The sequence below is a fragment of the Ursus arctos genome, unplaced genomic scaffold, assembly GCF_023065955.2.
Source record: "Ursus arctos isolate Adak ecotype North America unplaced genomic scaffold, UrsArc2.0 scaffold_3, whole genome shotgun sequence".
Lineage (NCBI taxonomy): Eukaryota > Metazoa > Chordata > Mammalia > Carnivora > Ursidae > Ursus > Ursus arctos.
The window spans coordinates 49,686,782-49,701,944 of NW_026622985.1; the positions used below are offsets into that span (position 1 = coordinate 49,686,782).

The following is a 15,163-nucleotide window of genomic DNA, read 5'->3' on the forward strand; positions in this document are numbered from 1 at the left end:
AAGTTTGAAGTGGAGGTGGGGAAGAATAGACAGAGCACAGAGGATTTTTAGGGTAGTGAAAATACTGTGTATGATACTATAACAATTGGATACATGTCATTAAACATTTGTCCAAACTCATAAAATGTACAACACCAAGAGTGAATCCTAATGTAACCTATGGATTTGGGTGATTATGATGTGTCAATGTAGGTTCATCAGTTATAACAAATGTACCACTCTTGTGGAGGATGTTGGATGAGGGGACATCCTGTGGAATGGGGGACATCGCATGTGTGTGGAATGTGTGTGGCTAAGGTATATGGGAAATCTCTATACCTTCTTCTCAATTGTACTATGAACCTAAAACGGCTCTTAAAAAATAAGTCAAATTTGAAGAAGGCATGCACTGTATGATTCTGTTTATTTGAAGTTCTGGAACAAGTGAAATTAATTTATAGTGATAAAAATCAAATCAATGTGTGGATTTGGACTGGAAAGATTCATGAGGGAACTAACTAGGGTGATGGAAATATTCTGTATCTTTAGTGGGGTGGTGATAACATGACTATACTCATTGTCAAAATTCATAGAGCCATATCCTTAAAATGTGTGAGTTTTATTGTGTATAAATTATTTCTCAATAAGGTTTATGTTTTTAAAATATCTGAAGGTCAGACTCTAGAATAATCAAAGTTTTAGAAAGGCTATTTAAATTTATATCCTTGAAGAAATGAGCTTTGGGTCATGGACCTAATCCAATACAATATTACTATGTTTCATCAGTTCTAGAAATTTCCTCCAACATCAAATATCTAATGATATCTACTCTGTTAAAGATGTATATCCCAAAATATAAAAAATAAAATAAGCAAAAGAAGGCCTAAAAAGTGTTCCAAGATGGAAAAATATTTTGAGAAGTTTGTTTTTGCATTTATCGTCTCATACTTTTTTTCAGAATATCCAGGAAGGAAATTGTAGGTAATATATTAAATTGCTAGTAAACCTTTCAAATAAAAGTTAAGAATGTAGTTGTATTACTGTGGTTCTTTTAAAGATACCAGTGCATTCTAAAACTGTCTTTAAAAACTTTGAAAATTGGTTCAAATTATTGTTAATCTAAAAATCCTTGATGATCATAAATTCTCATTTTTTTTTAAGATTTTATTTATTTATTTGTCAGAGAGAGAGAGAGCACAAGCAGGGGGAGTGGCAGGCAGAGGGAGAGAGGGAGAAGTAGGCTCCCCGCTGAGCAGGGAACCTGACGTGGAACTCCATCCTGGGATCCTGGACCCTGGGATCATGACCTGAGCCGAAGGCAGACAATTAACCGACTGAGCCACCCAGGTGTCCCTGTTCTCATTTCTTTTAGTCCTAGCCAAATTTTTCTTAGGTCCTCTCTTTACTAGACTCCTTTTTTTCATATAGTTTGTTTTTACAAAGAACAAATCAAAGGTCAAAAGCAGCCAGGCTGAAGTGGTGATTAAGCTGGTATTAAAAACACAACTGTGATTGTCATTTCCTGTTCAAATTATTTGATCATGCTGCCTTCTGTTTCTGTGCTCTTTCCTATTTTTCATTAGAAATTTAATACATTAGTAGGAGAAAAAGGAGCACAAATGAGTGGAGGACAGAAACAGAGAATCGCTATTGCTCGGGCTTTAGTTCGAAACCCAAAGGTCCTGATCTTGGATGAGGCTACATCTGCCCTAGATACAGAAAGTGAATCAGTTGTTCAAGCTGCACTGGAGAAGGTAAGTGAGCAGATCATTTCTTATTTCCATATTCCTGGTTCAACACTGTTTTTAACACAAGAAAGTTTGGCTCTGCAGTAGATTATTTCTTGAGTTCAGAGCCATCTTTAAGGTATTGATGCAGAGGGGCGCCTGGGTGGCGCAGCGGTTAAGCGTCTGCCTTCGGCTCAGGGCGTGATCCCGGCGTTATGGGATCGAGCCCCACGTCAGGCTCCTCCGCTATGAGCCTGCTTCTTCCTCTCCCACTCCCCCTGCTTGTGTTCCCTCTCTCGCTGGCTGTCTCTGTCTCTGTCAAATAAATAAATAAAATCTTAAAAAAAAAAAAAAAGGTATTGATGCAGAGTTTATAAAAACTACTACATGATGGTAGTGATTTGGATGAGAGAAGATGCCATAGTTGGTGCTAAAAACATATAGGTGACTGATATCCAAGCAATCATCCTATATGTGCCTCTTTTCCAATAGGTCTGCACTGTATACCTCCCCATAATAACACCACACCACCACCACCATCACAGCTACAACCACATCCACCCTTAGTCTCTTCTATACCCACCTATGGGTTCTCTTCTGTGACCACTTTTCCTCTTTAGGGCAACCCCAAAGAGTTTTTAACTTAATTTCACCTCCAGTGGAGAAGCATACAGTCTGGTTTGTCCTGCCCTTGAACCATCCTTCTCTAAGAGCCCTAGACCCTCTAACCTCACACTAACTTCCTGCTTACTGCATGCTACTGACATGCTTCAGGACCACAGCGCAGGGAGGGTCCTTTACCAAATTTCATTGCATTTGGGAGAGTAGTTGGCAGTGATATGAAAACCATCGAATACTTTTTTCATTGGGCAACCCTACTTTTACTTTTTTTTTTTTTTTAATTTAGTTATTTGAGAGAGAGAGAGTGAGCAGGAAAATGGGCAGCGGGAGAGGGAGAGAGAGAATCTCAAGCAGACTCCCTGCTGAGTATGGAGCCTGACACAGGGCTCAATCTCAAAACCTTGAGAGCATGACCTGAGCTGAAATTAAGGGTAAACTTTTAACTAACTGAGCCACCCAGGCACCCCCAACCCCTTTTTTAAATCATGGCCTTCAGACCCTTCAGAAGGTTTAATGACACATATTACTTTGAGCTTGTTTGAAAATGTGTTTTTCTGCCTAAGAAAATGATGGGCTTTTTCTTTTTAAATACTAACTTTGTGCAACCAGAAATGGATACTGGCAGCCAGAGTGCCCATGCTTATTGAATAATCTATTAGTTACTATTATCACTTGTAAGTCAGAGTATAAGTTTTTACCCTTGTTTCCATCCCATGGTAAGAGTGCCACATGTTGCTCATGATATTTCTTATTTCCATAAAGTAAACAAGCGATATGAAAGTCTATGTTTATCGTAGACACTTTGCCAGTTTGGTTCTTTTTGGTGAAGAAGAAACAATGATACCCTCTAGGGCATGACTGATGCTTTATTCATTTTTATATATTTAGTAACTAGGACCAGGCTCTATCTGTAGAATGCACTCAAATTGTGTTCAGTGGTGATGCTTAATTACTTAGGGCTTGAATGTACAAAAAATTATTACACTTAACATAACCATCTTTTAACTTACATAAGATTTGCTTTTGTTTTATTGAGATATAATTAACATATATATAAGATTTTTAAAAACATATTGTAATAGGCTCCAGCGTTGTTTAGAGGTTAAGTGCCCATTGTCTTTTCATCCAATGTGTTAATCACATCAGGCAATCAAAACTTGTTCAAACTTTTAAAATAATAGTTGCTTGGTAACATAATAAATTAATAAAAGTTGTTTTGTTTTGTTTTTTTACTACTGGTTAAAATGAAATCTATATCATAATAAAAAAAGAACAACACAAAATGTAAACTATGATTACAGTTACATACAATAGGTGTGCATGTGCACAAAAATGAAGACAATATATATGAAAATACCAACAGTTGTATGGCAGAATTATGAGGGAATTAAAGTTTTCTAAAATTCATTTACTATATTGTTTTTCATTTTTTTAAGGTTAGGGGATTATCAACATTGTGGAGATGTATAGGTGTAAAACTGCTTTAAGTAGGTTTTGCTGGTCTTTTGTGGGATGAAGGTAAATGGTAACAAGTGGGGTTACAAGTAGCAAAGTAAACTGAGTAATTATATATGCCTCAGTTGATTGGAAAATGACTCACAGCAAAGAGGAGAATTAAAATATAGTCAAGGTAACTCCAGTGCCATGAGAGTCTTCCATACATACCACACAAAGGGCAGTTGTGGAATCAAACCTTTGGAGAGGTCCCTACCTAAGAAGGGAGGGCATGCAGCAGATCTCATTTCTGCTCATCTAAGAATTCTCAGACCTGCTACATAATGTGGCCTAACGTACAACAGTTAGTAGATTTTTATAGCTCAAAATAATCTTGTAAACTACTAACCAAATAAAGAGGGAACAATAGAATGTATCCCTTCTTGTTGGTGAATGCTGTATGCACCTACTTCGGGACCCAGCCTTCACCTGTTCCAGCCCATCCTCTCCATTACCCCCATTGTCTTCCACTTACATCAAGTTCTAGAACCAGTAAAACTAATCTGTAGTGATTAGTTATCCTATCTAAAGCAGTCACTTATCTAAAAGCAGTCACTGAAGCATCCAACTCTTGATTTCAGCTCAGGTCATGATCTCAAGGTCATGAGATCAAGCCCCACATCGGGCTCCCCGCCCAGTGGAGAGTCTGTTTGAGATTCTTTCTCTCCTTCTCCCTGTGCACTTCCCCACCCCACGTGCGCTCTCTCTCTCTCTAAAATAAAAACAAATAAATCTAAAAAAAAGGAAGGAAGGAAGGAAGAAAGGAAGAAAAGAAATCAAATCAGTAGTTCCTGGAGCAGAGGGTAAATTTTGACTAAAAGAGCATCAGGGATCTATCACTCTTGTCCTCATTTGGATTATTGCAGTAGCTAACTTCTTGCCTCAGCCCATGCCCATGCAATCTGTTTTAACACAGCAGTCAGGTGATGCTACTAAAATGTAAATGTGAATATGTCATGCTTCTGCTTCAAATCCTCCAATGGCTTCTTAACTCACTCTGAGTAAAATCCAAATTCTGTACAATATGCTACAAGGTTCTGTGGAGTCAGTCTCCAAACTCCTTTTGGAACCTCACATCCCACTGCTCCCCCCAACATTGGCTGCTCTTTAAACATGCCATAGCACTTCTTAGCAGCTAACGTACTATGTGTGTATTTGTTTATTTTGTTGTCTCTCTTTCCCCCACTGGAATGTAAACTCAGTGGTGGCAAAGGCTTTGATTGGTTAACTGCAGTGTCTTCAGCACTAAAATGATGACTGGTCCTTAGTTGATGGCCAGTAAGCATTTGTTAAATGTATGAGTGTGCTACAGAATAGTTTCAAGGCCTGAAGTTCTATTTTCTGGATTTCTTAAGTTAGGCTTGCTGCAAAGTAGTTTTGTTTCGCTTATATTGTTCATGAGGAGGACCTAGGGTCAGTGGATAAAGATTTATGCTAAAGGCTATGTGGTTCCGCTCTGCTACTGGTTTGGACCCAGCAGGCCAAGGCAGCAGGCTTCCATTCACTCCCAGTAGAGGAGGAATGGCAGTAAACACCTGTAGGCCCCTGGGGGAGCAGAGGAAGCCCACACTGACTTTAGGATAAAGCCTGTGAAAGCTCTTTGAAATGTTAAAAGTGGTATGCAAATCTAGGGATAATTATTACTAAGGGAGGGTCAGCTACACCACATCAATGGAGAACCTTTAAAAAAACCCTTTGCTAATTATGAGGGAAGGGTTTCCATTGCAATTTTATTCTTTGAAGAGGCAGAGCCGCTTTGTTGCAGCCCTCATGGGCTTTTCTTTATCAATACTGCTCTTTCTCACTGTGATGCATTCTGTTGATCTTCCCCAGAGGCGCCTTAACATATTTATATTACTTGGGGAACTGAACAATAAGAAAATTGGTATACTGCATTAAGCTGTGGGCTACTTTGTTAAATTAAGCCCAAAGAAGTGGTTATCCAAAGTTAAAGATAGGTTAATTATTACACATTTTGGTGCATCTTTGTCAATTAAATATCTTGCTTGTTATATGTAGAATTGGGGATTTATTCATTTTTTTCTCCTTTCTTTCTTTCTTTTTTTTTTTTTAAACCATTTGTAGCAACATTATCATAGTTGAGAACAGAAAGGGAATTTCTGCAAGGGGATTTCTTTGGCTGGAATTTAGCCAGAAGAACAAAGGTAGCATAGAGAATATCTCATTCTAAAAGCATCATGGAATATTTTATAAGCCTTCCTAATCAAGCTCACATTTGTTAGGCTTGGTGTTAAATTATAGACCACTAATTTATTTTAGGGTAGTGCTTCTCCCCTTTTGATAGATCAGGTCACCTTTGAGAATCTGACTAAGAAAGGGAAAAATAAACCATTGTAACTCCTCAGAAAAATCTACAAATGCACTTGTACACAAATATTGATGTATAATATATATTGAGGGGTTTATAGACCCCCTGAGGCCATTCATGAGTCATTGCTATAGGTATAATAAAGGAACAAATGGGTGATAGTAGCTAATCCTTATAAGAACCCAATGAGAGAAGAACGCTTATTTACCTATTTTACAGATTTGCACACTGAAGCACAGAGAGGTTGAATAACAGCTAGGCAACAGTGAAGCCAAAACGTGGACCCAGACATGTTTCTTTAGCTCATTCACATAGCCACCATGCTATATTGCCCCAAGATTATACATCTGCTAGGGACTTAAACTAAATCTTAATCCAGATCACTCTTCAAAACTAGCCTCTTATTAAAGATAGAATTACCATATGATCCAATAATTCCCCTTCTGGGCATATATCCAACAAAAATTTAAAAAGGAATTAAAATAGATATTTGTATGCTAGTCTTCACAGCAACATCATTCACAATAGCCAAAAGGTAGAAACAATCTAAATGCTCATTGACAAATGAATGGATAAACAAAACATATATATATACAATGGAATAGTACTAAACCTTAGAAAGGAAGGAAATTCTGACACACTACAACATGGATGACCCTAGAAGATACTATGCTGAGAGATGCAAAAGGACAAATGTGTGTGTGATTGCATTTATATGAGATACTTAGAATAGTCATGTTCATAGACATAAAGTAAAATGGAGGTTACCAGGGGCTAAGGGAAGGGGAGGAATGGGAAGTTATGGTTTAAAGGGGTATAGAGTTCCACTATGGGATGAAAAAAAAGTTCTGGAGTTAGATAGTGGTGATGGTTGCACAACAATATGAATGTACTTAATGCCACTAAATTGTACACTTTAAAATGGTTGAAACTGGTTAAAATTTTATGTATATTTTACCACTAAAAAAAAAAAAAAAAGAATAACAATCTAAGCCTGAATGTAAAAGAATAGTGACACAGAAGGAATTGGCCTCTCTGATCCAGGAGGACCCAACCCTTAAAAATGGTTAGAATAGTAAATTTCATGTTATGTATATTTTTACCAGAGCTTAAAAAAAAAACAGAAAAACAAACATTGCTTCCTTGGGAAAGAAACAAACCATACCCCAAATTGAGGCTCCCATGTCAGCATATAACAGACTCACTTTTGTCCCCTTAAGCTGCTTATTTGATCCTGTTGTATATATAGCTCGTGGGTTTTTCTTTCACAAATGGGTTTAAATCATTATTAGCAGGACATTTCAGAGTCTTTAAAAAAAATACAATAGGGGCTCCTGGGTGGCGCAGTCATTAAGCGTCTGCCTTCAGCTCAGGGCGTGATCCCAGCGTTTTGGGATCGAGCCCCACATCAGGCTCCTCCACTGGGAGCCTGCTTCTTCCTCTCCCACTCCCCCTGCTTGTGTTCCCTCTCTCACTGGCTGTCTCTCTGTCAAATAAATAAATAAAATCTTTAAAAAAAAATACAATAAAAAGCCTTAAAAATGTAACAAAATACTTTTCCATGATACAAGTAAGTATCTTGGTGATTTCTGTAAATTTAAATTATTCCTAAGCCTTGTCCTCCCCCACAAATAAGAAGACCTTCTATATAAGATATTAATTTTTCTAATTGCTACCAAATAAGGTATCTCTAATATATTATTTATTGGTCAGTGTTCTGGTCTAGATAAGATATTATTCCCTCTTTGAAGAAAGATGAACTGATTATTGTAGCATTTTCTCTTCTTGCCCACCATTTACTTCATTTACTTTTTGTTGTAATTTCTCCACAGATATTTGCTTGATAAAGTTAAGTGAAAGAGAAAGGTATTAAATGGCTATGAATAATTTTATTATTATTTATTATTATCAATTATTAAGGGAAAATGGAGATATTTCAGATTATAAAAAGAAAACATTATACTATTGAGTACTATTCCATATTCCTAATTAGGTAGTACATGTGGCCTCATCTCATCAAAGAGTTTAGATTTTGAATGTGTTTTACTCTCTAAGGAGTCTTAACCTAAGTGTGTGTGTGTGTGTGTGTGTGTGTATACACAATTGAGTAGATCCCTGCAAACTGAAAAGAAGAGGTTGAGTAGGAGGTAAGTAACTTATTAAATATGGCTTCTAAGAGGCTGATATTTTGCTATTTGCCACTCCATTTTACAAAAGAGAAAGCATTTTCGGACAGGTGAAGTGACCTGACAATAATTCTACATTGTTCAGCTATGGAATCAGTGTTGACTCAGAAGAATGGCATGCCAATTGGCTTTCAACATCATAACAAGGTAGTTAAGACACCAAAAATCCTGTGTTTCCATAAAACTACCATAAAGACCTTCTTATAGGTCTTTATGGTCAATTAAAATTCAGTAGCTCAAAGAGATGGAAATTTGTAAAACAGTAACGAGAAGTTTTTTGGACCATATTCTTGGAGTTCTAAGGTACTAGGGTTTTCCAGGAGCTTCTTTCTTTTAAGATTTTATTTATTTATTAGAGAGAGCAAGAGAGTGCACGAGCAGGGGGAGGGGCAGAGGGAGAAGCAGACTCCCCACTGAGCAGGGAGCTCGATGTGGGGCTCGATCCCAGGACCCTGAGATCATGACCTCTACCGGAAGTCAGAAGCTTAACTTACTTGAGCCACCCAGGTGCCCCTCCAAGGGCCTCTTGAGGAGTGGAGGAAGGTAGAGAGATAGGGTGGATGAGCAGCACCACCCCAAAAATTCAAATGGCAACTAACCATTAATCTGTATGGTTAATTTAAAGCTATTAAGTTTCCACATGTGCTTTTATTTGATAAAAGGATTTTGCAGCTTAAAAAAAAAAGAATCTGAAGACCACAAGACTCTATTGCATCATAGAGTATATGTCATCAGTGAGCCCCAAGTTCACCTGAGCAAACCTGCTAGGAGGCAGTCAGTGGGAACTTGCCTTCCATAGGTTTCCCATGCCTTGTTTGCTGTGGGACATGAGAACTCTGTGTTTACAGGCTTCTTCAGAGAGTACATTACCCCTGTTAATTGACCCACCAGTCAAATTCAGGCCCTCTCAAATGCTCACAGCTTTACATTGTTCTTTCTTTTCCTTCTGCCCACCTTTATTCAAGGCACATGACCACCACTGGTGAAAAGCTAGCTAGCCTCCTCAGGCCCTTATCTCTGTCCTAGCATTTCCATGAGGTATGTTTTAAAACACCCTCTATTTCAAAGTGCAAGCTAATTACCTGGTGATTTATTGTTGTGCATGGCATTGCAAAGTAATCTAAAAAAATGCCTGCAAAGTGTCAAGTAGAGACGTACCTTCCTGTTGACCTTTTTCTGGTTAAATACCTAATTGTCTGGCTTTTAGCTTTGTTTAAACTATAAAGAAGAAGATACTAGGAAGTTTCTTTCAAATTGGTACTCTCTAGGAGAATTAATAGCAAAAAAGACATACTGAAAATCTACCACAGCTTCTCTGAGACATCTGAAAAATCAGTGGAATGGATTCTACTACCTCCCTTATTTTTACAGTACTTCTTGTTAGGAAACAAAGCATCAGCTCAAATTTCTTTGACCAGTTTTCTAGGAGGTCTTGACTTCCAAAATTTCTCCTATGTTTTAAGTCTGAAACAATTAGTGTTGTTTCCTACGGCCAGTACATCAGTTTTAGGTCACATTTGGGATGATGTAGTGGAGCTGTATTTTTGTAGTGCACTTTATAGTACCTTAAGTGTGTAAGATAATTGGAAGCCCATTTTATAGGTTTTTCAGAACATAATTTTTTTCCCTTTTTATTTTGTAATTTTTTTAAATGACCTCTACTCACAATGTGAGACTCAAACTTAAAACCACAAGATCAAGACTGAAATGCTCTACTGACTGAGCCAGCCAGGGACCCCTAGTTTTTTCCCTTTTAAAGTATTAGGCATTTTTGTGATTTGAAAGACTCGGACACTAATTCATGCTATAATAGATTAACTGTAATATAATATATACCTTAACTAAATATAGTTTAGACCATGAGCCTGGCAGAGTAAAGATGGTACAGATGGGTAAATGCAGGCCATTCCAGTCTGCAGAAACATTAATGCTCACTAAGGCACAACTGCAGAAATGTCATCTCTTACTGTCAGTTTTCAGATGTCAGACAATAGCATGAACTTTTGCAAAATAAGTAAACTTGTTCTATATGTAATGGCTAAGAAGTCAAGAAATATTAGAAGAGAGGTCTACAAAAATGCCTGTGAAGGGGGCCTTCCATGAAGAAAAGGTCTAGAATAATACAACTTGCATCAGGAAACTTCATAATTCTGATTATGTCATGAGGCTGCACACCATTCTCAAATCTTTTCTAATTGCAGTCTCCTAATTGATTTTACAACATCCTTTTCCCTACATTCCCCCTAGAGTATCTGTGTTATATGTTTACTTTAATATTTTTAAGTAAATTCCATACATATTAATTTGCTTTGAGAAGTGTTTAATAGTATTATGAAATCATTAAGCTAATTGGTAACATCTTACTGCCTCATCAATAAGGTTTGAGATCTGGTTGCTTTTAGAAAATAACGTTTTTCACCTCGAGGGAATGTAATTGAATAAATGAGAGAGATACAGGCCAGGAGCCTGAGTATCTGAGTGTTTTCACCTTTGCACTTGTAGTCCTAATGCATGCCTACTCAACAACCCCATCCTTATGTTCATTCCCCTTTAAGGTGCTGGAGGCCAGTCTCAAGGTCTCCAAGACCCAGAATACAATTAAACTAGAAGTTTGAATGGGAAAAGTGAGATTGGTATAGGCTCAATGTCTTACCTCTAAAAACTAGGCCCATCAGACTAATCCTAATTGAGGGACATTCTACAGAGTATCTGACTGGTATTCCTCAAAACTATCAAGTTCATAAAAAATAAGGAATGTCTGAGAAATTGTCACAGCCAAGAGGAGCCTGAGGAGACATGATGGCTAAATGTAATGTATTGAGAGGGGGATCTGGGAGCAGACAAAGAATAGTAAGTAAAAATTAAGGAAATCTGAATAAAGTTTGGAGTTCAGCTAATAATGTATTGATACTGGTTCATTTATTGTAACAAATGCACCATAGAAATGTCAGATGTTGACACTGGGGGATATTGTGTGAAGGGTACATGAACACTGTAGTATCTTTGCAAATTTTCCCTAAATCTAAAACTATTCTAAAATAAAAGTTATTTAAAAAAAAAAAAAACTAAAGCAGGGGCGCCTGGGTGGCTCAGTCTTTGGACGTCTGCCTTCGGCTCAGGTCATGATCCTCAGGGTCCTGGGATCGAGCCCCACATCGGGCTCCCTGCTAGGCGGGGAGCCTGCTTCTCCCTCTCCCACTCCCCCTGCTCATGTTCCCTCTCTCGCTGTCTTTCTCTGTCGGGTGAATGAATAAAATTGTTTAAATAAATAATAAATAAAAATAAAAAAGTAAAGCAAAAATCTTTTTACCAATTTTATTGTACCATTCATTGGGATGTTTTTATATAGCAACGCTTAGAATTACCACATACAAGTAAATAGGAAACTGAGGAAAACAAAAAGCAAACAATAAAAACTCTCTTCCCAACTATCTTTCACTCGTTAGTTTAATAAAATGTCTATATATTTGGCAATATGAAAAATAAAGGAAGCACTAAGTTTTTAGTGTTTTGACCTCTTTTCTGCGGACTATGTTACACATAAATAAAATCTAGAGAAACTCACATATGCTTGTAAGTGCCAATTAACAACATAATTATGTGTACATTATCAGACCTTGCAGCAATTAAGAAAAATAAATCTTCCTACCTAAAATACAGTTAGTTGCTCCTCAATCCACTTTCTCATTACATTTGCATAAAATTCATTAAAATACCTTAATCCCAGTTAGGGTTTGTAGAGAACTTCAAGAATGGCCAACTTGGGTGCTATAAATACGGATGCTTCTTTTGTTTGACATTTTTTAACAGCTTTTTTGAGATTTAATTAACTTAAACTGCACATATGAAAGTATACAATTAGAAGAGTTTGGGCATACATGTGCACCTGTGAAACCACCACAATCAACATAGTGAACCAATCACTTCCCAAAATTTTCACGTGCTTTTTGTAAACACTCCATCCCAACCCTCCCTCTCCCAGCCCTGCCCCACTCTTGTCAGCCACTAATTTGTTTACTGCCAGTATAGATTACCATGTATTTTCTAGAACTTGTATAAATGGAATCATACCATTATGTATTCTGTCCTGCCTGACTTCTTGCACTCAGCATAATTGTTTTTGGACCTGTTCATGTTGTGAAATGTATCAAGAGTTCCTCTTTATTGGTGAATAGTATTCCATTGTATGGATGTACCACTGTTTGAGCTCATTGGTATTGATGCCCATTAAAGTTATTTAGTTTGTTTGCAGTTTTCGGATATTACATATAAGGTTGCTCTAAACATTCATATGTAAGTCTTTCTGTGGATATGCACTTTTATTTCTCTTGGGTAAATATCTAGAATTTAAATGGGTAGAACATAGATTTAAATTTTAAATGAACTACCAAATTATTTTCCTTTTACATTCCTAAAATATATGAGAATTACAGCTACTCCACATACTTGCCAACACTTGGGATAACCAGGATTTTAATGTTAGCCTTCAGAATAAATGTGTAGTGGTATTTCATTATTGGTTTAATTTGCATTATCGTGATGACTAATGATGTTGAACATTTTTATGTGCTTCTTGACTATCAGTATCTCTTCTTTGTTAATGTGTCTGTTCAGATGTTGTGCCCATTTTTTAATTGGGTCATTTGTTTTCTTATCACAGAGTTCCGAGAGTTCTTTATATATTCTTTATATTTCTGGATACAACTATTTTATCAGAAAAAAGATTGGAAAATATTTCTTCCCATCTGAGACTTGTCTTTCCATTCACTTAAGAGTATCATCCAAAGAACAGAACTTTTTAGTTTGGGGAAGTTTTATTTATAATTTTTTCTTTTATAAATCAAGCTTTTAGTGTTCTATTTAAGAAACTTTTGTCAAATCCAAGGTCACAAAGATTACTCCCTACATTTTTTTCTAGAAGTATTATAGTTTTAGTTCTTACATTTAGGTTTGGGATCAATTTTGTGTTAATTTCTGTCCACTGTACCAGATATGGTTTGAAGTTTGTTTTATTGTTGTTTGTTTTGTTTGCATATAAACTTGCAGTTGTTCCAGCACCATTTGCTGAGCAAAATGTCTTTTCTCTGCTGAATTGCCTTTGCACCTTTGTGAAAAATTGAATTTTCCACATATGTGTAGGTCTTTTTCTGGACTCTCTGTTCTGTTATATTGATGTATTTGTCTCTTTATGGCTTATTTTCATCTTCTGTATCTAATTGGTTTCTGCTTGGATCTTTATTTCCTGTCTTCTGCTTATTTTGAGTTTAACTTGCTCTTTTGTTGCTGTTTTCTTAGGCTGAATCTAAGGTCATTTACTTGAGAATTATTATTTGGTTTCCAAGTATTGGGGGTTTCCAGAAATATTTCTATATTAATTTCTAATATAATTCCACTGTGGTCAGAGAACATACTTTGTATGACTTGAATCCTTTTAATTTTATTAAGACTTGTTTTATGGCACAGAATATGATCTATCTTTGTAAATATTTTGTGTTGACTTGGAAGTAATGTGCATTTTGCTGTTGTTGGGTAGAATGTTCTATAAACATCAATTATATCAAGTTGGTTAATAGTATTAATCAAGTCTTCCTTATCCTTACAGATTCTCTATTTACTTCCATAAATTACTGAAAAAGGGGTATTGAATTATTTAATTGTTATTATGGACTTGTTTTAGCTTTCTTGCTTCTATTTTTATTTATTTAGTTTTATTGCTTTTAAGCAAAAATGAAATGCATTTATGTTAAATAAAATTAAGAAAATGGAGACAAAAAGAATACAATCCATAGGCCCAGTAATTAAATACAGGCACTCAGAGTATTTTGGTATATTTTTATATAGGTGTTATCTGTGGATGAATTTTTTAACATAGTTATAACATGATACATAAATTCCATATAATATTTTATCATTACTCTTTTTCCACATTATTATTTAATCTTAATAACTTGTTCTGAAAAGTTTTCTTCTCTTATAGACTTGGAATAGAATTTGAAAGAAATACTCATATGCTTTATCAAGTACATCTGCATGGAGCCACCCCTTTCAGAGACTAAAGAACACCATACCAGATTCTAGTACCAGTCCTTCCAGTGACTGGCTGAGGCTTGAGCAAGCTTCTTAACTTTTCTGAACTCCCAATTTCCTTTTCTGTAATAGATAAGCATAAAAGTGAGAGCCATAAAAGTAAATAGCAGTAATATAGCAGTACTACTAATAGTAATAATATTAGCTATCAGTTCTTGAGCAACAGAAAATTTTTAGTGTGCCTGTAGTATGCCAAAAGTATCCATTATTGTGCTAGGCATTTATAGAAAGTACATTATTTCAAGAATAGTCAAGACAGTCTTGTAGAGGAGCAATAAAGCTGGAAGACTCAGATTAACGGATATCGAGGCCTATTTTAAATCTGTAGTAGTTGGTGCAATAATAGACAAACTGAATTGTAGAACAGTATACAGAATACAAAAACAGACACAAAGTAATGGTCACCTGATTTAATGACAAAGACAACTCTGCAGTGCAATAAAGTAAGGATGGTCTTCTCAGAAATGCTGTTGGGGCATTTGTTTAGCTGTATGGGAAAATGTACATTGACTCTTACTTTACATCACACACAGAAGTCAGTTCCAGATAAATTATAGATCTAAATATGAAAATCAAAATGATAACATAGTAAGATAAAAGATAGGAAAACATCTATGTGACATTAGATAAAGATTTTTTAAAATAGGACACAAAAAACATAAATTATACAAAAAGTTGATAAATTATACTTCACTAAAATTTTTTTAAATTCTATTCAGTAAGACATTATTAAGAGAGTG

The 15,163-nt window shown here is 36.1% G+C and overlaps 1 protein-coding gene across 1 annotated transcript in view; it reads left to right on the top strand.

Annotated features, from left to right (window-relative positions):
* ABCB5 (ATP binding cassette subfamily B member 5) overlaps window positions 1-15,163 on the top strand; it is a 116,904-nt gene that overhangs the window by 40,714 nt on the left and 61,027 nt on the right. Inside the window, exon 13 of the mRNA XM_026507252.1 lies at window positions 1,563-1,733. Coding sequence (XP_026363037.1) covers window positions 1,563-1,733 — 171 coding nt within the window. The remainder of the gene's footprint in view (window positions 1-1,562; window positions 1,734-15,163) is intronic.